At 32.8% G+C, this 25,410-nt stretch overlaps 1 protein-coding gene across 1 annotated transcript; it reads left to right on the top strand.

Moving 5' to 3' along the window:
* The first annotated feature begins 381 nt into the window (after positions 1-381).
* Positions 382-20,712, top strand: LOC134697886 (uncharacterized). The gene is made up of 8 exons (XM_063560173.1): positions 382-493; positions 2,622-2,876; positions 6,737-7,297; positions 7,850-7,974; positions 9,874-11,052; positions 13,702-13,759; positions 17,969-18,029; positions 19,759-20,712. The coding sequence occupies exons 2-8, from the start codon at positions 2,681-2,683 to the stop codon at positions 20,567-20,569; spliced, it is 2,991 nt and encodes a 996-aa protein (XP_063416243.1). The 5' UTR covers positions 382-493; positions 2,622-2,680; the 3' UTR covers positions 20,570-20,712.
* The last annotated feature ends 4,698 nt before the right edge of the window (positions 20,713-25,410 follow it).

Here is a 25,410-nt window from a genome sequence, read left to right as displayed (position 1 = left end):
TGGGCTTAAATCTTCATAAAACATGACCAAGTATTGTCTAACCTATAATTATATCACATTTATGTTACCGTAGGACCTTTTAGACGAAATAATAACTCAAATCGGTTCCGGTTAAGTGGGTTTTACATATCAAATAAACAACGAGATTCCTAATTGTGATTTATGACAACAATAATTTGAAATCAATTCAATAAACAACTCCGCGTAGGACTCAATCTTTATGTTAGCCAACATAAAACTTTTGAGGTTGATGTTCGAATATTCAGTAAAAACGAGAACATAGTTAACAGATTTTTATTATAATTCCACAACAATTTCCTTAGTTATCTTCGGGCTTAATTTTCCCTTTAAATGCATTATAACAACTTTAAAGATGCATTTTACGGACAAATTAATATCTTTCAACATGTAACTTATTTTTTTTCAGCCGTTGTTTGTATTATTCTACTGATAAATCGGCGACGATTACGCAAATGTATCCAATATTGTAGTGGTAAGTACTTATAAGTATAATGTAAACATGTGTGCACGTCTACTGGACTTTTCTATATCTAAAATATTTTCTTCCACTATAAGGTAAAGGTTAAAGGTTAAAGGTCAAGGTGATAGTCTATGTTCTCAACTGGTTATAGATAGGTAAAATTTAAATCGTGAAAAAGTTTAGAAGGAGTGACTTTGTTACATTATGACTAATAATTATGTAATCCCCATTGACGGTTTGTTAAAAGACATCATGAGGCAAAACTCATGAACAAAAGGTCCTAGTCGTATTAGATCCTTCACCAATGTCAAATGTTAAGGTCGTTTACAAAAAGGCAAATTATGTCTTTTTAGCGTTTTCAAAGGGCTTTATGTGTGTTTTGAAGACTTCGTGGGTTGATATTGACCTTTGCATTTACTGTGTGTTATAGAATATTGCAGTAAACCGCTTACTTACAGGAATCGTGAATTGTTTTGACATTTTTCAAAACTACTTTTTCTAGATATGTCTATTCTGGGTAGAAAAATCTTCAATAGTTATTATTATTCTTTTTCCGTTAAACTTTGACGAAGTAAGCATCCTTAACCGTAAGCCATGTCGCTTTCAGATTTACACTTTCTATCGTCATATGAGTTGTAAAAGTTTATTATCCTGGAGTTATTTGCCAGAAAGTTAAAAACCCTGTTACCTTTCAAACACCGTAACCTTAATAGGTAATAGAAAACAAACAGTGGGATTTGTTCAGGACCCTGGTTCTTTGATATATTTTAATCAAATAATTCCAACGACACATTTGACTCTTTTGTCTCACTTGACTCATTTGAAGTGTTTTGCCCGAAAATCAACAGATGTCGGTGTTGGCCATTTAAACTCAGAAACCTTAAGTCGTAACCAACTAGGATATTCATAAACGATCATTTATTTGTGTGACATTTTAACAAATTGTAAGGTTAAATGTGTATGTCGACCTTGACCTTTGGCCTTACATCTTGATATGGGATGATCTCAGAAACCATTATACCTACAGAAATGCTTAAAAGTGAAAATTGTTGGGTTCTAAAGGGCAACTCTTTGTTACATTTTGACCGAAGTGGTTTGAAATTCCTGCAAGGGCATAGCATCATTTCTGAAAAGACAAAATGTTTTTTTATTATTAAAACGGATTAAATATTTTTTTATTATTAAATCTGATTCAAGATAGTCTCCGAAATAGCAAATTATGTGTATTTAACCTTATTTAAAGAATTTTTTTGTGTATTTTAAAGCTAGATTAAACCTGACCTCTAGCCTTACAACTTTTTAGGCTCTATATCAAAAATCTGTATGCTTACAGACTGCATGCAAATTTTAACTGAACAGTTTTGACGACATTACATTTTGAATATTGATGTATTGGATTATAAAAATGATAATCTTCAATTGTCCACCAGTTGAAGCTTATTAAAATTGTGTACTGTGGATTCATTTTTTTCGTCGGTATTAATTTTCGTGGTTTCAGGAAAGATTGCATATTTGTAGATATTTAAATGCGTGGTTCCTGGCATGGCAAATTCAGCATACATTCCTGTAGAAAATTTGTAATTCGTTGAACATTTGAATTTGTGGTTCTCCTGTACCCATGAAATACACGAAAGTTAGTATCTAACGAATATTCATGAATTCACAGAGTATAATTTTACGAATTAAAGTGTGCTTTTCATTTGTCTTTGTAAATTACTACTCTTACTGTTTAATCTATTTTTTGAAAATATCCATTTGACGTGGCTCCATTTTTATACATTCCGTCATTGTCCAACGATCAACTTTTAAATATAATCTAAAGCGACACAGAGTGGCTCTGCAGTAGTAATGGGCCAAAGATATTTGAAAATAAAAACCAGATTCAAACTTTGAAGAGGTAACTTACGAAAACAAAAGGACGACGACAGTATAGTTAAACCCAGAGCCAGGGCTTTACTTAATGGGAATAATTCTCTAACTCAATTACAAGATCAAATAATAGATAAATTCATATTCGATGAAGTAATAAAGATAGCTATAAATGATACATCTATGTTCCGTTCAACCTGGTTGTTCGTGTGTATATTACAATTGGCACTGATCACTTTTTATAAAGCATCACGTATCATAACTTTTTCAGGTTTGCCAGGACCCATAACTTATTTATCAGAGGAAGATAGAATCAGATACAATGAGCTTATGCGAACTGAGAAAACTGAAAACAGGTATTTTGTAAGAATTATGATAGTTGGAAAGGAATCGACCGGAAAAACATGCCTATTGAGAAGATTATTGAAGGAAAGCATTTCTGATGTATCTAGTACAGATGGTGTTGATATTGTTGTTCGTAGATGCAAAATCAACATAGAGGATGGCAAATGGATAATCGGCAAAGGTATATGCATTTCAACTGGTAAAACATAATGATTATGAATTAACAGATAAAAATCCACTATGAATACACCTGTTTAATATTTTTGCAAATATAATGAAAACACATATCATAATAATCATGATAATAATTCTATTTCACGTTAGTATTGATTTCTATATAGCCTTAAATGGTTAATCGCGAATATTTTGCAATAAAACCGCAACATGCATTGGTACAAATAAACCTTGGGTTTAGTTGGAAAGACCATTAGTTGTTATTTACTTCTTCAAATACAATAAGTGAACTGTAAATTGCTATTAGAGATGAGACAGTAGGATTTTCAAAAGTATACTCTTGAATTACAAATGACAATCTCCGAAACCTGGATTTAGAAGCACGCGTTTTAATATATTGTATAAAGTTACGCTCACTCATGTCCTTAACATGTGTGTGTGGACTGCTCCGACACTACACAAGTTATAAAATCACCATTACCAATTGTGTTGTCTGTGTTTTAACTTACAAGCCTCATAGTGATTAAAATACTTCAAATCTTTATCAGATCAAAATCTTCTAAAATGCACTGCCATTAAATTATCTTCCTTCCATATTCTAATTCGCCAAAAGCTATTACGTATGCAGAGACCATCACCACAAGACATCTCGTTGATACTTCGGCAACCTAATAAATCAAATGGGAGGTAACAATGCGTGATTTGTGAAAAGTTATATAGTGTTGATTGATCCTGAAAAAATACTTAACCTGAAACAAAAAAAATATTGTCAGTTGAAAACTTAAAATCGCTCTAGTGCATGGCGTTACTTATAAATAGTTCACGTTCCACATGATTCTGTGTTCAATAAGGTCACGTTCAGTAAACTTCTGCATATATTATATTATAATATGAATTCTTAAAAAAAGTACAACTTGCCTCAAAAATTTTCTGAACACTATGATTTCTAGAAAATCGTTTCATATGACTTTTAAATTTATAGATATTATTTTACCATCTTCAATTCGAAGCGGATTATTAGTAATTGAACTGTACCATCCCATATTAATGCTTTCCGGAGTCTGTTGTAAAGTGGTTGTCTTTTGTTGCTGCAAATTATGTTCATTTCGCGTGTATATGTGTACATATATGAGACAGTCAGTTTTCTCGTTCGAATTATATGACGTGTTTCACCTCGGAGCCTTGTACAGCTGACTGTGCAATATAGATTTTGCTCACAATGGAACGCCATATGGTGACCTACATTTATATTGAAGAAAATGAGGTACGACTGTCAAAGAGACAACTTTCCACGAATGTTAAACAAATGAATCAAGGCTTCGACATGAAAATATATGCCACAATTTCATAGCGAAATAATTTTTTTTTTTTTACGAATATTAGATATGACAGACATGCACAAATGAAAACAATTGAACTACAAGCTCCTTGATTAGGATCGGCTCATGCCGAATGTGGCAGGGTCAAGTCAGCAAATCAGACTATTAAAATCAGTGTATATAGGCTTAAGATCGATGCAAGGCAGAAAAACTTCAAACAAAAACATAGACCGGACGTTGCAAGATAATTATCCATTCCTCATCCCATTTCAACAAAAAGGACACTAAGGAACGACTTGAGTGTACTCACAGTTACTGACAGCTTGTCAATAATTTACGTCTATATCATTTGGTCTCAAGCTAAGCGTTGTTGCCTTGGCTATTATACATCTTCTTCTTTTAATAAGTAAGGGATTTCTTCAAATTCTTGGACCAAGTTTGTTTTATATCACCATGTTATAGTTATCTTAAAACAAGTGTGAGTGAAAAATTGTTTCTCAGTTTACCCGAACGTCATTCTGTTCATATTACTTTTTATGCTTTCGATTCTTGATTGTTGTCCAGCTTCAAGTATTATTTTCGTGGTTAACCCCGAAAACAAGATGCAGTAATCATTAATGGCCACAAAGGAAAAGTATATAAAATGGAGTGAACCAAAATGAACATGACAAAAACTCATAGTGACATGTACACTGTTTCTCGGCCTTTGTACACTTAGGCAAAGTGACTTATTTTATGTGTTAACCCAAAGGGTGACTTGGGTAATAGAAATATGGTCAATACAAGTCTGCTTCCGACAGGCTGTAAAACCGTGCCAAAGTTTGGCGTCCTTTTGGATGTGCCTGATATAAAAGTACACAGCCAAGTCCGGTCAAAATAGGGACGTTAAATCCGATGTAAAGTGTAATGAAATCGCTACACACTCTGCAAGTAAAGAACCTTTCAGATGTTCCGTAGGTTGTTTGTTTCATGGCAACAGTCTGTTTAAATTTAATTTACCCTCATTTTCGAGTGACATTCAATAAGTTCCTGACCTTCTTTCCGAACGACCTATTATAAATGATCTACGTATTGAATTTATGACTGCAATTCGGTCATGTTAAATCGAGGCAGGTTTACATTATATTCTAAAAAGACACTATCTTATTTTAAAAAGTAAAATCACAAAAAAACTAAACTCTGGGTAAAATTCAAAACGGAAAGTCCTTAATCAAATGGCAAAATCAAAAGTTCAAAAATATCAAACGAATAGGTACATGTAACAACTGTCCCAAACTATCATAGTCACAGTTTATCGCCATTCTTTTTGGTCAGATTTGTTTCAATCAATCCTATAAAATGATGTAAAATTTACTTTCACTGCAACTACATGTCAAAAGTTATACATAGTCCGAGGGTTATGGATGCCTGAAAATTATCATATCAGATCCTTTTTAGAAAGGTGTTTAACATACCCTGCACTGCACATTTTTTTTTATCTTAATATCAGTATTATACAAACACTTTATAGTTATCCCAATACTTTGGACTCATGTTGGCTAATCATATGAAAAATAAAGACACATATTATACATTTCTATTTATCGTTGATCGACTTTTAAACCCCCGCTTTAAGTAAATGGAGGTATACTGTTTTACCTCTGTCTGTCCATCCGTCACTTAATCCATTAGTCTATCAATCCAATGAATATTTTCGTAGCATCTTTCTCAGAATCTGTATTACAAGGATTTCTGAAATTTGGTTTCAGGATTTATATAAGGCAGTTATTCCGTGTGATGCGTTTTCTGATTCATCCCTCAACAACTTCCTGTTTACAGAAGACTTGTACATATCTCCCAATTAATACGATATTCCCGTGCTTGCATTTCCTATCATGACATTTTTCTGAGGAACTACATATCAAGGATTTCTGAAATTTGGTTTCATGGTTTATAAAGTCAGCTCTACTGTGTGGTGCATTTTCAGAAGTATCAATAACAACTTCTTGATTACTGAAATATTTCGGCGGGGGTATCCCCAATGAGCAGTAGGTCACAGTTTGTCACTTGTTTGATGTTGTTTGCCTCACTCCAGTTGCAATTATTTCATGCATATTCGGGAAACATACTATTAACAACTAATAACATAGGTAGGATATGCATGGTAAAGTACCGTGATCATGGTGATGAAGGGGGCAGGAAGTATGGAATGCTTCTTGAAAACAATGCTATGCTGAATAGTGACATCAATGTATTTCCAAAAAGCTATAGCAAGGAATATTTAACATACAGTGAATGTTGAACTCTCCCTGGACGAGATATAAGATAAAACGTCCTAATATAGCCGATATTTGGATAGGAATTTATACAACTTGCAAGATCCGTCTTATGCAAGATTTTACTGCCAAAGTGACAAAATTTTACACCCCAGTAACCCTGGGGATATTTCAAACGTTTGAGAACGGAGTTGTACTTGAAAAATGTGTGCACGAATATTATTTTTATTTGAAGAGTAATTCTTTTATTTGCTTACAAGAGAAGGTCGAATTGTTTCTATTTTTTCTGCTAGAAATCGATGATGATAAGGCGGACCGGATTAAGAGAGCCCTCACTACAAACGCAGATGACAGAGATATTCACAGTATGCAGATAGACGAGACGAAAACAATATATGAAAGTCCAAGTGGTGGCATGTTTACTTTAAAAAATGACACCACAACCAACACAGAGGTTAGCCTGGAGATAAATCAGCCATCATCTGAGGATTTAACAACCGATGCAGAGGTTTTTCATGAGAAAAATGAAGAAAAGAACGAGTGTTCATCTTTGGTTATGCATGTAGATTCAGCCAACGATGCAAATGTTAATCTGAGTAACCATAAAGAGTCTTTATCATTGGTAATGCCTGATGATTTGATGTCTCATGTGTTTTCTAAGTCAACTTTAAGTACAACTTCAGACCGTTATGCATTATGTGAATTGTGGGACTTTGCAGGCCAAAAGGAATTTTATGCTACACATCAAGCATTTTTGACAAGTAGTGCAATATACCTTGTAGTTACAGATATGGAGGACGACATAAGTAAGCAAGGCTTAAGTCATTGTTTTGCCGATTATCAGCATATTGGAGGTATGTCTTCGTATCAGAAAATCATATAACGCCTAATAGTATATATTTTTACCTACACAAAATAAGCAAATTTGTTTCTTTAGTATTATACACATGCAAGTGATGTTGAAAAAAAATGTAATGGTATATATTCAAGGTATCCATGTTGGTCTCGAAACATCACATATTCAATAATGTTTATAGGAGAGCCGTGATGCAGTATTCATTGCATCGGACTACTAACACAAAGGGTCCTGGTTCGATCCCAGCTCATGAGAGAAGATTTCAGGGACTGAGTTATCAGCTCTCCATTGACACCATTTAAAAGTTTAGTCTTCAGAAACGATGATAGTTCGTCTGAAGGGGACGATAATTGGCTGACAAGTTTTTAGAGAGAGCCATATTGCTTGCACGTAAAATATACCCTCGTCGATTTTGTAAAAGAGTAGACTAATGCCGCTACAACGTAACACTCGCAACAGCAAAGTGGAAAGGGATAAATAGAAGTTGAAATTACGTGTTGCCCAATCCACTATAAATAAATTTGTTTAAACTTATGTTTATATGTTTCAGAATATGTTGACTTTTGGTTTGATTCTATCCATTGTCATCGAACGGCCGACGAACGATCTAGATATGGGCACTTTGATCCTCCGATTTTATTAGTTTTCACTGGAAAGGATAAATATGACAAGCAGGTACTACATTATAGAACTATTTACCTCACTTCTATCTTAGTTTTGTACAAAACGTGTCTAATTACCATCCGTTTTTCATCGGAATGTCATCAAATAAATATTTGCCAATGAGACCTTCATCCATAACAGACCAAAGAGCACAGTCACCGTACCACTTTGAAAAATAGCAAAATCCATCAAGTAAAGTATCCCCATACAAATATACGGGATAACAACTTGCGAATCAATTTAAAAGATAATGGGAAAACATTGTTTATAATACAAAAATATTACAAAGCAATGATAACAAACAACAACAGGAATAAAGGCTCCTCCCACATAAGGGCATCATAAGAGTATAAGTAAAATGTATGTGTTTTTTCATCTTAAAACACTGCAATTAATATCACTTAACAAAAATTCACTTTGATGACGGCACAACCTTTTAAAGGCTTATTCGGAAACAACATAAACAACCTGCAAAATTAATTTCAAGTAACGGGTATATGCAGAACATGCCAGATGTTCAGTGGTTGTCGTTAATTGATGTTGTTCATAAGTGTTGCTCGTTTATCGTTTTATATATAGATTAAACCGTTGGTTTTCCTGTTTGAAAGGTTTTACTCTAGGTCTTTGTGGATCTTTTATAGCTTGCTGTTCGGTGTGAGCCAAGACTCTTAACTATCATAGGCCGTATAATGGCCTATGAAAGTTTACTTTTTACAAATTCTGATTTTGATGGAGAGTTGTCTCAATGGCACTCATACAACATTTTCTTATACTGATGAAGGATAACGTGGTATTCAATGTCCAGTGGAAAATATGGCATGCACTTCAAAACGATGATCAATGTTTTCCTACTTGCAATTGATTTAAATCTGAATCAAGTTTTAGATTCCAATATCCAAAACATATGTCCATTGTCAGGAAGATGACATTACTTTAATGAAATTGTAAAAAAGAACAAGGATTATAGATATTTTCCGTTTTGAGGGATTAATTTGTTATTAAAATTGAGAATGGAAATGGGGAATGTGTCAAAGAGACAATAACCCGACCATAGAATAGTTATCAAAAGTACCAGGATTATCATTTTATACGCCAGTAGAACATACAACAGCAGAAGGTCCCACATAGGTCTTCAATGCGGCGAGACATTCCTGCACCTAGAGGCGTCCTTCAGCTGGCCCCTCAACAAATATATATATACTAGTTCAGTGAAAGTGGACGTCATACTACACTCAAAAGTTATACAGAATAATACAAGACTTATTTTTTTGAGGCCCAGTAATAATTATTTCATGCAGGTTTAAGACGAGAACATATACCAGTAAAACAAAAGGTAGGTCCTCGCAAGAGTGTCGACCGATATGATGTTCGAAAAATGTTAAATGACACTTAGAAATGAGGTTATGAAGATTGAAACAGAAATGTAGTTAAGCAACATGCCACTTTACTGTAAAATAAATAATGTAAGGTTTCTTAATGTGCAAAAACCTCAACATTCTCTCCACCTGTTTCTTCGAACTTTAAGTCCCCCTTCTGACTGGACGCTATGTGATACGTCATTCTCAGCCAAACGTACGCATTACCTTGGCAACGGATTTACTACTGGTCGGTAGAAGACCATATATGTATCCCCTAGACGACTTGAGTTGTTTTTGTAAGAAAAAATGGTATGATTTCTAATAAGACAACCCTCCATCGGAAAACAGCATAAAATAGAATAAAACGGGCTTCGAATGACAAAACCCTATACCGTATTTATACAATAAGCTGTAGAAGGCCTTATTCAATTGCATGAGAGGTAGTGATACTTTTGACTGAAGTGTTTCATATTATTGTCAAATTTAATCAATTATTGCAGTTACAGTGTTAAAGTTTCGAAGATGAACATTCTTGGTTCTTTTTTTTCTGTAGGCAGATTTCAAGAAAAGAGAAAAAGAACTTGATAAGCAAATAGACGGGGTTTTTGGATTACAAAGCAAATATCATCACTTGCATCACAAGTTTTATTTGTCAAATATTAAAGATACTGACGAAGAATTTGAAAAGTTGCGGATCGCAATTTCAAAGTGTGCACGAAAAATGGATAATTGGGGCAATGCTTTTCCGTTAAAATGGATTCTTTTAGAACATTTGATAGACATAAATAAGATTAATGGAACAAATTTCATTAATTTTACTGACTTCTCAAATCTGGCTAAACATCCTGATATCAATATGCTAGAAAGGGAGGATTTAATGTTGTTTCTTCGATTTCAGCATAATGTAGGTAACATTATCTTTTTTGAAAATATACAGGACTTGATCATATTAAGACCTCAGTGGTTAGCAGATGCATTCCGATGTTTAGTTTCAGATAAAATCGATAACAGCAGATTACACCACCTTGACGACTGGACACTATTAACACGACAAGGCAAAATAAGTGAATCGTTAATAACAGAACTTTTCAATTCAAAAGATGAAAGTCAGTTTTCAGGACAGAAAAATAATTTGCATAAAGTAATGGAAAAGCTTGATATATTGGTCAAAATTGAAAACTCAAATTATATAATGCCAAGCATGATGCCGTCTGCAAAGTTTGAAGATGTATGTGAACAATTTGGCATTCTTACAGACAAATGCATAAGGACTTCATGGCTTTGTTTTAAATTTGAATTTCTTCCACCTTCTTTCTTTAACCATCTGTCTGCTTGTTTCATCAGAAACTACGACCCTAGCAAATTAGAAAGTGGCATTGCTTTATACCGTGGAATCTGTATGTTTGACATTGATGGATCTGGTTGTAAAAAGATTTTGGTTACCATGTCGAGTGATACAATTGCACTTCAGGTTGTGACGTTTTCCAAAAAACATGAGACATTTGGTAGCACTTGTAGCGATGTCTACAGAGAAGTTAGACAACTTATTGAAGATATCAAAAAGAGATATAGGATCAAAATATCTTTTAAACTCCATTTCAAATGCAGGGATGGATATTATTTTCAAGACACATTTGAATATAAGAAATTGACAACTGAGGAGTGTTTCTGTATCCAGCATAAGCAAACGCATCAATCTTTTGAGATATATTCGCCTTGGATGAATAATGAGGTATGTTTTTTAAAAAAAGCATCTTTCCTATAAATTGCTCAGATTATTATCTTGATTCCTCATCAATATTTACCCAATCTGATATTGTCTCATTGCCTTGTAAACAGTTTTTACTCTGTCTGGTTGCGTGTCCTTGTAGTACACAAATGTATTCTCCCTCTCTCCGGGGACTTACAAGAGTTCATTTTAAGATATGCAATTATAATTGTCTGCATAGAATATGGAAGATTATTTTGATTTAAGCTTTTAATAATTGAATAAAAATCGTCATCTTCTTTTCTTTGTATTTGTACTGATCAAGCAAATAGGAAATGTAAATAACCCTAACAATTATGTAGTTAGGTTGTTGTAAATCTTGTAAGTAGTAATACATTGTTGATAATAAGATATAAGTAAAAGTCGCTGTACCATTATCTAGTGGATAGGGCCTGAAAATAGTCGAACAACTGATGATGTAACTTGCTAGACAACGTTGTTGCCTATGGTAACTAGTAGCTAGCAATATAACTTGAGCAAACAATTTAACATTGAAAAGTGCTAGATAATTCGAAGTCATTGGACTATGTTCTACAAGGTAGGACTTCAAAAACAGTAATCAAACTGATGTTAACTGTTAGTGATGCAACTTATTACAAAATATCATTTTATTCATCACAAGTAGATCCTATCAAACTAACTAAAACATAAAACTTTTGTCAATAAATTATTATTTAGTCACTGGACATTGACCTACAGAACGGGGCATGGCTTCGAAATAATGATCAAACTAATGTGTGCTGCAACATATAAAAGATATCATTGATACATCACAAGTATTACAAGTAGTTCCTATCAAACTGATTGAAGCAGACAACTAAACAAATGTTAGGCTGTCGTTACCCAGGTATCGCTTTCGTCGCATGAGAATATTTTTTCATTCATTTTCGTACTTTATTAATAATGCTTTTCCATTTAAAACAATTTGTTAGATTTGGTTTATCACCAAAATATACGTCTTTCCTTTTTCCAGTTGCAACACTCTGATGTTTGTTTTTTCAAGATTTGTTTTTTTTTATTACTTATAATCTTTAACTCAAATTAATGATTATAATCTAATATCGGTGATTGACCTTATATTGTAACTCAAAGATAAATAATTATCTTATTGGAGTTAAATAGTGAAGTCGATTTCACAGTTTGAAATACTACAATTGGGCTAATAAGAGGTGGAGGCTTCAGTCCAATTTGTTATATGATATATATTGTATATATTTTCAAACAATCGAAAAAGTTAAAAAGTTAACGGGGAATTTGCACATTATAATCGGTTGGAATAAGTCGGCTTGGTTTGTCTTTATCCGACATGATAGATGAAATAAAATCGAACTCATGTGTATTGTTTAGATTTACCTTAAAGGGATATGTATTACTCAATTTACGAAGTTAGAGTTGAAGGTTCCACCAATCTATATCTTCAACTCTGGCTCAGCATTTGTCTCTTTGTTAACATTATATCCAAGCTTTTATTTTATTTTTTATCTTAAAATGGTATGTACCAAGTCAGCAGTTTGTCACATGAATCTCGAAGTTGTTATCTTATAGTTAGTTTCTATGTATGTTGCATTGTTGTTTGCTTTTTGATGCACTTTAATCTTCTGTTGTTTCGTTGTTTTCCTCTTTTAGTTGATGTGTTTTCTTCGGTTTGAGTTTGTAACCTGGATTTGTTATGTCTCAATCGATCTATGAATTTTGACCAGCGGTATACTACTGTTGCCTTCATATATATCAACGGAGACACGACACGACTTTAAGCAGTGGTTCAAAATCAGAAGCAAGCTTTAAAAAGTTGCCGAAGACTAAAAGAAAAGCCAAACCCTGACATTGAGTCAAGATACATTCCTGAATTGAAAATTACTTCGAAATTTTACAAAAGCAATTAAAATTGATATTTATAATTTGCATAGTACCATAGTACTTGCTACTGGGCTGGCCACATCCTCGATGCCATAAAATCTCCCCATCATACTTATCGATATATTAGTGTTAGTCATTAATAGAGTTCAAAACGTAAATACCGATCAATCAATCTTCGCATTATAAGTTTGACAGATTGGTGATGTGATGTTGACTAAGCGGTGATGAATTGATGACAAATGACTGATCGGTAACACAGTAACACATAAAGTCTCAACAAGTTTATATATAGACAATAGTTTATATTTCGGTATAATCTCCTAATTGGCTTTGTACACCAATTATCATACGTATTTGTCTGTTCAGTTATGTATAGTGTTTGAACTATACTTTGTCTGTAGGTTGAAGGTTTTTCTTTGATGCTATATTTGATTATTTTTAAAGTAATTGAGATTAAAAAAAAATGCTGACTTCTGTACCCCTATTTTTTGACATTTTTATTAATCATGTCTTTTTGGTTTCTTTTCAAACATTGTTGTCAATATAATGGAATTTTATACGACTGGCATACAAGTGAAAGATTTAGCTAGCTAAAAAGCGGGTTTATTCCACCAGTCTCTACAGCATTAAATGACTGAACAAGTCAGGAATATGACAGTTTTATCCATTTATCTGAAGTATTTTAGCTTTTTGATTTTTTCCAATAATTTCGGACCTATTGTGTTGATTCAATTTAAACATATTTTATGTTTTTAGGTTAAAAAGAGTAATAACAGAGCGAACATAAGCACCAAGCAGGATGAGCATAATCCAAGTAATATGATTGTTTACATATTGTTCTTTTAAATCTTTAAAGTGTAACCGGTTTCATTTTTCTAGTACATATATAATTTATATCATATATAAATGATGGTATAACTTTCCAGTCCTCTCCTGACAATATTCCTATCGTGTTTGGGGAACAACAGAGTAGGAGGCGTTTCCTCACAATAGAATATGTAGATATAGTTACTATTACATGCATGCCATAAGTTCCTCTCTCTTGATAGTGGTTAAATTAAGACCTTAAGTAAAGAGTTAACTTACACAGGACTAATACAGGCTGAATGGATGCTGATAAGCTTCTTGAAAAGAACAATTTGGAAGAGTATCAAAATTATGTCATTTTTTTTCTACAAATGAACATTCAAATATAATCAGGACCCTTAAATTCAGAAAGGTCAATTCACGATCTGGTAATTAAACAAATAGGTTTTGGTACATAAATATATATATGCAGATACTTCTGTCCAGGGTTGATGCATCAATGTCAAAACAATGACAATTTGCAATTTTGAAACTTTTTCTAATAAGGAAACTGTCATTTGATTCTGATGTAAGAGCGGGCAGATTTGATCGGGTCACTTTATCTATTTTAAATTTTTTGCGGGTCAAAAAATTTATTAGAACCTATTTAGAGCACGATTATTTTTTTTTTAATAAAAAAAAGATACATGGCGGTTAGAATATTGTTTTAAGATTTAAGCCAGAACATTCATGATTTTAGCTTACCTGGCCCAAAAGGGTCCATTGAGTTGTCTCATCACTTTGCATCCGTCGTCCGTCGTCCGTTAACTTTTACAAAAATCTCCTCCTCTGAAACTTCTGGACCAAAAAAAAACCAAATGGCCTAAATCATCCTTAGGCTATCTAGTTTTAAAAAAAAATGTATCTGATGATCCTGCCCATCCACCAAGATGGCTGCTTTCTGAAACTAAAGCATTTAGAGCAAATCTGACATGGGGTAAAATGTTCATCAGAGCAAAACCTATCTACATAAATTTTCAGACATTTCAGACAACTCGTTGTTGAGTTGCTGCCCCTCAGTTGGTAATTTTAAGCAGATTTTGCTGTTTTTGTTTATTATTTTTAATATCATAATAGATAGAAATAAACTGAAAATATCAAAATGGTTCAGCAAAGTAAGATTTACAAATAAGTCACAAGACCAAAATGGTTAATTTACCTCTGCAGGAGTTGTAAATTTTTGACATTTTTTTGGTAAATGTTTGTTATCTTTAAAAAAAATCTTCTCCTCTGAAACCACTGCGACAAATTTAACCAAATTGGCCACAATCATCCCTAAGGTTTCTAGCTGAAAATTTTCAGATAACCCTGCCTGTCAACCAACAGATTGACATGGCTAAAAGTAGAACAAAGCAAGTTATAGAGAAAATCTGAAAGGAAAAAAATATGTTCAGAATAAATCTTTACCAATTGTCCATATAGAAGAAGAAGAATTATTTATTATAGTGCAACCTGAATAATTATACAGATAAACATATATACGTCATAACTTTAAAATGAACCCGAATTTCGTGTTTTTTTTTATATATTTCTTGGTAGTAATTTGTTATTTCTGTGTGAACCTTTTATAAACTTATATCAGTTCAATATATGCTTTTTATAGAATTAATCATAAAATACTTTAACATACAATACTGATTATGACCTATTTCTGCGTTTGCCACTTTGGTATAACTGTGAATTGAGTTACGGTCATCTCTTTTCCCACTTCTGAGCGGGACTGGAACATGTAATGTTTCTTATTTCTCACTTCAACGACAACTGTCTAGCATTGCACAAACATTTTATCCCCAATTCTAACTACTGCTGATAAAGCATTTTTTCCATTTGTAAAGGGCCATTACCCTAACACGGTAAAAATGACACCACCAAAATTCAAATTAATGTCTTTTAGGGTTTAAGGAATTGTGTAGAAGTTTCATAACATTGGGTTGAGGCAAACTAAAGTTCGAGAACGGAAACGAAAAAAAAATCATATTTTTTTTATTTGGAAATGACATAACTCTAGACCAGTTAAAGTTACATCCACACAATTCAATCTTGATCTGTATGTTGTATCAATAAGCATTGTGTTTATGTTTCTTAACAGTAGATTGAGGAAAACAAAACTAAGAGAAACTAAAAATCTAAAAACATAGCCATTTATACATTCACATAGGCATAACTCTAGAACGGTTAAAGTTCCACCAACAAAATTCAAATTTGATCTGTATTTTGTATCAGCAAGCATTCTGTATAAGATTCTTAATATTTGTTTGAGGCAAACTTATATTCGAGAACAAAAACGAAAAACTCATCATTTTTTTCCATTTTTAAAGGTGCATAACTCTAGAACGGTTTGAGGGACACCACCAACACAGTTTTCCTCGATCCACGAAAATTGATAACAACGAAAATAAATGAATCCACAGTATATAAAAGGATTAGAGAGAGTAAAATTTAGGAACTGATTTAAAAGTCTCTAGCAGGACAAGGACATGTTTCAAAAATTAAATGTAAAGCTTAAGAAAGCGTGTCATTACCCCCGATATCATATTGAACGAGTAACCAAACTCTAATAAGACGTGGATGCGTATTTGAACATTCTAAAGAACTTCCTGGGCCACTGGGAGCAAAACATTAGTCTTTAAACGAAGAGATTTGTATAGAGTTCATTATCGTGCTTAAAAGGGGACGCCTTACAAAATTTGTTTAACACCAGATTTTGTAGGTAATCGAAAGACATCATATGCTCAGATGTGCATAATTATAATATGCAATTTCCATCACTAAATTTTTTTTTGACAAGAATTTTTTTTTTAAGAGAAGGAATTGTTGAAAAAAAGTACTGAAGAGCTCGACAATTCAAAATCCTATTGCAACGCTGCTGTTCTAACCAATATCGCTTGACAAGTTCCGCCAACTGCTTCTTCGGATTAGAGCTAGGGAAAAAAGATGAAAAGAACACATTTTATTCATATTTTTCGTAATTCACAGCTGGAACAAGTATGTTCACAAATATCGACTTTTCATACATTGAAGTTTTATGTGTGTTTGTTCATTATAGATTTGTTTGAGGTACATAATAAGGTTAATATCTTGCCAAACTTAGTAAATCCCGCCGCATTAAATGATCTATTCCTAATTTAGGAACCACTGATCTTTGTAGTTCGTTTCCTTGTGTGATGCATTGTCGCTTGTATTTTGTTGCACTTCAGTGGTTCTGTTGTTTGGTTGTTTCCTATTACAGTTGATGTGCTTCCCTCGGTTCCAGTTTGTAACCCGGATTTGTTTTCTCTCAATCGATTGGTGACTCTCGAACAGCGGTATACAATTGTTGCCTTAACTTTAATTTGTAAGTCTTATATATTTTTTTAAAATTAGGTACATTTATATGTTTCAAAGTAAAGTGTAGCGTCCTTTTTAGAAGAACTGGTAAGCATTTTTGTTAAGGGGCCAACAGTAGCCTGCAAACGGATGCGGGATTTTCTCGCTGTGTGGAGAGCTCTTTGGTGTTTTAGGATTTTTTCTTGTTTGTAAGTCTCTTTGATATATTTTCCGTTTTCTTCCTTAATTTTGAGTCATTTATTTGACATGACAAATACCATATATAAAGATATCTAACCGAAAGTTAAAAATTACTGGTCGATTCACTGTCACCGTGTTAAAATTGAATTGATATATACAAAATATAACACGGGACCTATTCCAGCGACATTACTGTGAAAACGTTCATATAGAAAGAGCCCTTCATACCGTGATATATACAAGAAAGCCTATACATAGTTTTGAGTTTGTCTTGCACATGATTAAAAGGCAGCATGAAATGCATATCTTCACTAGTTGCTTTGGTACGTGCACTGCATGACTATGGAAAGGAGAATGGAATTGTTTCCTAATATCTGACAGTTATGAGCATTATTATTTTCCTTAAAGTACATGATGTGGTCATGCTAACCTCGATTTAGAGTTTAAAAGAGTTTTTAAACTTGGAAGTGAAAATAACACACACAAATCGAAAACTTCTGAGAGAAAATGTTGAGGTCTTTAGAAATTCAATATAACATAATATATATAGTGTGTAAAATATAAGCAATGTTACAATTTTCAATCCTGTATATAAAAAAAACTGCATAATACGTTATAATGCAATCAATTGTTGTAATAGCCAATTCAATGGTTCATTATTTATTTTCAGAAAATGTCACAACCACCGGAAATCTGGTTCAAAGACCTATTTCTGTCGATTTGCGTAAACAGTTAAGTATAAATTTGTAAAGGACGGTGAGTCCGTAATTTAACAACTGTATGAAATTGTCAATACATAAGTGTTCACAGATATAAGCGACTCATGTTTTGTTATTCAGACGGTACTGACATCACGTCTTTTAAAGCAATCAACAATTTAATATGATGACCGTTAGATCAATCTAAAAGTATATATTACGTCGTTAGAACAATAGACTATTAAATACGCATCTTCAAAAGAGTTGCAAAAGAAACCAGAGGAACATTCAAACTCATAAATCGAAAACAAACTTACAACGCCATGGCTAAAAATCAAAAAGACTAACAGACAAATACTAGTACAGAGAAACAACATAGAAAACTAAAGACTGAGCAACACGAACCCTACCAAAAACTGAAGTGAAAATATGATCAATTTTGGTTGATGTCGTCAAACTATTTCTAATACGAGTCATTCTGAGGTATCACAATCATTAAAATATTGTTGCAAGTCATCATTTTGAATTGAAAAAGGATATGATGGCACTTTCATTTGATGTATGAACATTAACGGGCACCATTACGTAGTCATTTTGTATTTATATTGCTGGCATCAGTATGATACGAACCATCCGGACATAACAATATAATTGATTTACTAAGTGGCTATATAGATTTACATACTAAAGTGCATAAATTGTCAGTTTTGGTTGATGTGGTTAAATAGTTTTGTCACGTTTGAGATGTGCAATTAACTGTACATTTAAGTCTGCCTCATCATATCTTGTGAACTTTTTATTTTTATGAAACGACATGCCAGCAGCGCCTGCATACGAAGTTATATATATATCTCCCACTTGATACGATACTCCAAGGCTTGTATTTCCCATATTATGAGTTCCTTGATAAAGTGTTACAGCTCAAAAGGAAGCTATCAAATCAAGAGTTCTAAGTAATGAAATTGAAATCATCCCTTCGAAAATTTTAAGGATGTCATCACTTGTTGATTAAACGTTATGGACTATTAGTTAGGTTCACAGATGATAGCAGATGTTTTTCCTAATGGAAGTTTCAAGAGGACAAATACAGACGTTTACGTCGTGTGACAACAGATGATGAAGGAAATGTACCTATAATCCCTTTTCCCGAATGTTACCTACCGAATTAGACTGGGTTTGTACCAACATGAGCAACACAACAACGGGTGCCACATACGAAACAGAATCTGTATAACCTTCCTGAGATTACACCAGTTTTTTGTGGGTTCATGTTGCTCAGTCTTTCTTTTTCTATGTTGTGTTTTGTGTCCTTTTGCTTGTATGTTTTTTTTTTATCAATGACGTTGACACTTTCTTTTTGCTCATGCGTTTGAATGTATTATTGGTATCTTTCGGCTCTCCTTTACAAGAAATGAAAATCTAAAACGGGAAAAGAATGACAACAAAACCATAACAAATGTTATATATATATTTGTCGGAGAAAAAGTTACTAGCATATACCCTGTAATCAAATATATATACTTTTTTGATGCATACGCGTTTTAACAAATTCAAAATAATTTAAGTAGGAAAAAGATTCAATATGATAAATACAATTTTACACATTACACTCAAACAAGTTTATTGTTAATGATTATGTATACCTGTCCTTAAGTAAAAACGCATAGAAATGCATCTCTTTTTACAGCCTAAATGAAAGAATTAGCAATATTATCATTGCTGATTAAAATATCAAATCAATTAACCACATTGACTATTTCAGAGCAAGAATCTCTCACCCAAGCTCAAATACTCATCAAAGCAATCTTCTTGTCTCAGCCACTTTGCGCAAACACGTAGACATCACACCCATAGAGAAAACATTTCAGAACATTAAGGACTGTATAAAAATAGGCAATATGTTGCTGTTTACTGAAGATTATAAAAACCAACTCATTGTTTATAATGAAGATGGTGCTTTTGAACGTACTTTTCGTCTGGATTATAAACCGCGGTATTTAACGGAAATCAACAGAAATACTGTAGCAGTATCATGTCCAAGGGACAGAACTGTATTGCTAATAAAAATTAAGACGGGCTCTGTCAGCGACAGAATTATAACAAAAGATAAATGTTATGGAATATCATACAACATGTACAATGAATTTCTCTATGTTGTTGTTGGATTTGAATCACTTTATGTGATGGACTTAGCTGGAAAAGTAATGCGTATCTTAGATTTATTCCATACCTGCCATATTACAGTGCACAGAGACATGCTGGTTTGTATAGACAATTCATTAATAAGCTGCTTATCTTTACACGGAAAGTTTATCTGGAAGTTTCAAGAGGACAAATACAGACGTTTACGTCGTGTGACAACAGATGATGAAGGAAATGTATATGTCACAAATGAAGATACTAACGTTGTATTAGTTGTATCTAAAGATGGAAAACAGCAAAAAGAAATTCTCACTGAGTCCAATGGAATGAACATGCCAGCAGGAATTCATTTTGATAAAAAAGAAAATATTCTCATGATTTGTAGTGACCGAGATGCTTGGCTTTTCAACGTCATCACGAACAAGAAATAAAATTTTAAAGCTTATTCTTTTTATTTGTCGGCTTTATTGCGTTTAAGTACATAACAATGAATTCATCATAATTGATTGAAAACCTTACCGAAGAAAATATGTATCCCATAATTGCTCATTTAGTTATTTTATAAGCAATCACTTAAATTAATCTTTATTTATTTTTCAGTATTTTTTTTTTTTTATCAAAATACCATGGTGATGTAACAAACATCGTATGATTATTGCCAATTTATTTCCCTTTACGGCCAATTAAAGATGCAACCTGTAGTTTATGTGAGGTATCTCCCGCTCTTTTTGTTTGACTGTGGATTTTGGTTTAATCTTGGTGATAGATCTTTTTCCAATTTAATGTATACTTTTCTTGACCAACATTAGCTAGTTTTGATAAGGTTTCTATCGAATATCAAGCAAACTAGTTGACTTAAAACGTAAAGAGGAGTAGATTATTTCAACAATGGTTAGCTTTGAAATGAAACAGTATGCATTTTCCCGTGTTTTAATTTAATGGAGAAAAGGTTGCCAGGATGTGAATATTAGATCTGTTGACTCTGCATATTATCAATCGTTTTTTACGATTTCATAATGTTACACTTACAACTCGAGCCACATTATAATCTTATAGAAGGAAAATTTACACAAAGTTCACTAACATCCTTTAATAATATCTGCCGTCAGTACCTTTCATGATAGACTATTGACTGTGTATCTTGTATGCAGTTTATTCAACTCATTTAATATGTGTCTTTACATTCTGAGAATATTTAACCTATCCATAAAATTTTATACACAATATTTTCTGTTGTATAGAAATATAAGAAATATTTCATAAAGGAAAAAAAGAGAATTTTATTTTAATGATAATAAAAGTTTTATAAACAAAAATGCGAGAATCTCTTTTTTATATCTGTTGTATTTACGGTAACTTCTCCTTGACAAATATGCTACATCATTCACTGTCTGATTGTGGTTACTGCCATTCGAGTCGTTATTGTACTTTCTATTTAGCAAATATGCCACATCTTTTATTATTAATGTTGTTAATGTACTGTATCATTGACGTATTTGACATTTTTTTTTATAATTCGTGCCGTTTGGGCACTCAAGCGTACATTTGTATATGTTGTTTATACTGTCACATTGAAGTATATGTCAACTTCTTCACTATTTGCAGTGTTATGATACTGTCTCATTGACGTACATGATTTTTTTGACACTTTTTATATGAAAAGGTACTTTCCCATTGATGAATGTGCTACATCTTATTATTTTTGTCGTTGGAGTAGTCAGTCATTTTGGGTATATGCCTTTTTTAAAATATTTTTTTTTGAGGGATTTGGTGTAGTTCTCGATGTGCCACATCTTTTGTTTTATTATTTGATGTCGTATGGGTATGGTCTAATCATTGAAATAATGTTACATTGATTTTTTTTTTGATTTTTTTTTTAAATACATGACTTCTGTGTCGTTGGCGTCTTGTTTCCATGACGTAGATGTCAAATTTATTTGTGTCGATCGGTTACTCGTTTGTTTAAAGAAGTAAAACATCTTTTGTGTTATCTTCGTCTTACGGGTAAGGTGTCAGTGGGGTATATAACATCAATTTATTGTTTCTTGGTGTCTTTGGTTACTGTCTCGTTAGAGTACTAGTATATGCCATACCTATTATATGTGTTTAATTATTTATGTCGTTAGAGTACTGTCTCAATGGGATATTTGAAACAGCTTGGTTGATTCTTTGTGTCGTTTTGTTTTGTTTCAGTGGTGGTATATATCCAAGATTATGCCATATTTATATAACCTAATCATATATATTGTATATGCCACGTGTTTATCATTTGTTTCGTTTGTGTACTTTAATTTGTAGTAGACGTTTATCTTAAAGAATATTACCGTCATTAGGGTACGGAACGCCGTAACCGTCTAGAGTGAATATTCGATGTGTTTTGTCGCTTTATTTTTACGTCCTGTCTATGTGCTATAAGTAAGTTCCTTTATATTCTGACACTGCAGATCTATGTTATGTCAAATTAATTTTTTGTTTGATCACACAAATATAGAATATGTCCTTTTTTATTTGCTATGTGCAATTTGCATTACATTATGTAGTAGCTACTGTATGTTTTGTGAAGGTATAATATATTATGGTATACCTGTTATGCGTTTTGCAGAACAATTGATACTCTCAATTAACATTCAGGATGCCATGTGAATCTACTGGTATGCTATATGCAATAATACCGTATTACATTATGTGTAAACACCTATTACGTTATGTGTAAATGCCTATGACCTTATGTGCAAATACCTATTAAGTTATGTGCTAACACCTTTTGCGTTATATGCAATCACCTATTACGTTAATGACAAACGCCTAGTACGTTACGTGCAAATGTCTATTACGTTATGATAAATGCGTTTTAACACAGATTAAAACAAAACGCATCAATGATATAACTATATACTAACAGAATATCGAAAATTAAGGAAATTAAATGTCTGTAATAAGTTAAAAAACAAAATCCAACCGGATTTCTTTACGGAGAAAGTGAACGAAAATAAAGTCATGCTCTCTTTCACGTTCGTCGACCGTGTCTTTAATTAGGTCGCCATAGTTTGAATACATACTTACTATGTCACTTATTGCATAGGGTTTTGGCAGGCGGCTTAATAAAACTATGCATATGCTATAACTGCCCCTTAAAATTCATAAAACATGTACATACGTGTTAATTCAGAGCATGTGTATACGTCGAAAATAAACCTTCATTTCTCAATATGTTTTAAGTATTACTGAGTTTAACATTTTCAAGGAAAGGGACGGGGTGGTGTCTTATCATGAGTTTTAGGTACATATGTGCAGCATGGATTTCAAAAACACCCCTATTCATTTACTGAAGTATTGTGTAATCACAACAATACACATATTTCATGGCAAAATCAGTCCCAAGTCAAGTGTTTCTAAGATATCACAAAATCATTATTAAGATTTCAAAACTTAATTTTGAAACGATGAATCTAGATTTTTACAAACATCTTATAAAAAGATGAAGACTGAACCATTGTTCTATTTCCATGGTAAATTCAGAACCCATTGTTATAAAAGAAACCTATTACAGTTGCACATATTTTTAGCATATTTACCCGACGATATCGGGACATTGATATTTAGTCAAATATTAACCGGAAATTGTGAAAATATTAAAATTCCTAAATTGATAAAATTGTAAGCAACGTCAAAATGTTTAGGCTTTGCATACATAGTTGTTTGGGTAGATACAAGTTGTTACAAGCATACGAGGTGTATTATGTCTTGGTGTTAGAAGTTAATAATGTTTAACAACCATGAGATATCAATATTTAAACACGTTAGTTATGATCTATTACAATCAAGTATTTCGTGCATTTTTTCCTATTAGGTTTGAAATACTTTTAAGAATTATATTTTACTATGAACTTAGTATTTGCATTCATTATCCTATAGATTTTCAACTTTTGGTAAAAAACTTTGAATAGAAATCTTGACATTTGAATAGTTTGTTTAATGTTTCATTAGATTACGTCCAGTTTGTCTTGAGGTTTCAATTTGTCAACTTCTCATATGAGTTTAATATTATAAGAAAGAGGACACTTTTTCGGAAGGAGGACTTAAATTTGTAAAAATAATACTTCTAGTTTCCGTTAAAGAGCCTATTAGTTTAAATCAGATACTCTTCAAATTTGTTTGAAGGTTTCCGCTTTGAATCATCTAGGTATCTATGTAGTTTTTATTGAATATACATTTATTATTTTGATACCTTTTCTTTTTTGTTATAATTAAAAGGTTGACGATATACTTACAGTGTCATTAAAATTCCTATGAAAAAAGAACAAATTATAATGATTGTTTGACGCCACTTTTAACACTATCGTGCTATTTCATGGAGTTATTTTTTCTTTGATGGAGGAAGTCGGAGAACAACGATAGAACCACCGACCATTGGTAGGACAGCTGTCAATCGAAGTCAATTAAGATTAGAGTCGAACACCCCTGCCATGTGCCGAACTCGAACCGAAAACCTTAGTGCTGAAATGCTAATGTAACGATAAAACAACAATCTACAATATAAAAAAGAAGATGTGGTATGATTGCCAATGAGACAGCTGTCCACAAGAGACCGAAATGACACAGACATTAACAACTATAGGTCAACGTACGGCCTTCAACAATAAGCAAAGCCCATACTGCATAGTCAGCTATAAAAGGTCCCGAAATGACAATGTAAATCAATTCAAACGAGAAAACTAACGGCCTTATTTATACAAGAGTGCACGAACTGAAATGTCTCGCCTTCTTTACTAATCATTGATATTAAGTTGATAGTCCTAAGTATAAAGCTTTATGAAAAGCTGTCACATAAACTTAACATTAACCAAGATAACTAAACAAAGACCAATGAACCATGAAAATGAGGTCAAGGTCAGATGAACCATGCCAGGCAGACATGTACATCTAACAATGCTTCCATACAACAATTATAGTTGACCTATTATAATTACTTATAGTTTAAGAAAAATAGACCAAAACACAAAAACTTAACACTGAGCAATGAACCGTGAAAATGAGGTCGAGGACAAATAAAACCTGCGCGACTGACATATAGGTCATAAAATATTTCATACACCAAATATAGTTGACCCCTGGCATATTGTATTAGATAAAAAGACCAAAACTCAAAAACTTAACTTTGACCACTCAACCATGAAAATGAAGTCAATGTCAGATGACATCTGCCCGCTAGACATGTACACCTCACAATCATTCCATACAACAAATATAGTAGATCTATTGCATAAAGTAT

This window comes from Mytilus trossulus, chromosome 14 (genome assembly GCF_036588685.1).
Source record: "Mytilus trossulus isolate FHL-02 chromosome 14, PNRI_Mtr1.1.1.hap1, whole genome shotgun sequence".
NCBI classification, from domain to species: domain Eukaryota; kingdom Metazoa; phylum Mollusca; class Bivalvia; order Mytilida; family Mytilidae; genus Mytilus; species Mytilus trossulus.
This window is presented reverse-complemented; position numbering and strand designations above follow the sequence as displayed.

Excerpts from the sequence above, each read along its gene's own strand:
- LOC134697886 (XM_063560173.1), top strand. The coding sequence starts at position 2,681 with ATGCGAACTGAGAAAACTGAAAACAGGTATTTTGTAAGAATTATGATA. Across the intron at positions 7,298-7,849 it reads CGATTATCAGCATATTGGAG|AATATGTTGACTTTTGGTTT; the intron begins GTATGTCTTCGT and ends TATATGTTTCAG. Across the intron at positions 11,053-13,701 it reads CGCCTTGGATGAATAATGAG|GTTAAAAAGAGTAATAACAG; the intron begins GTATGTTTTTTA and ends TTATGTTTTTAG.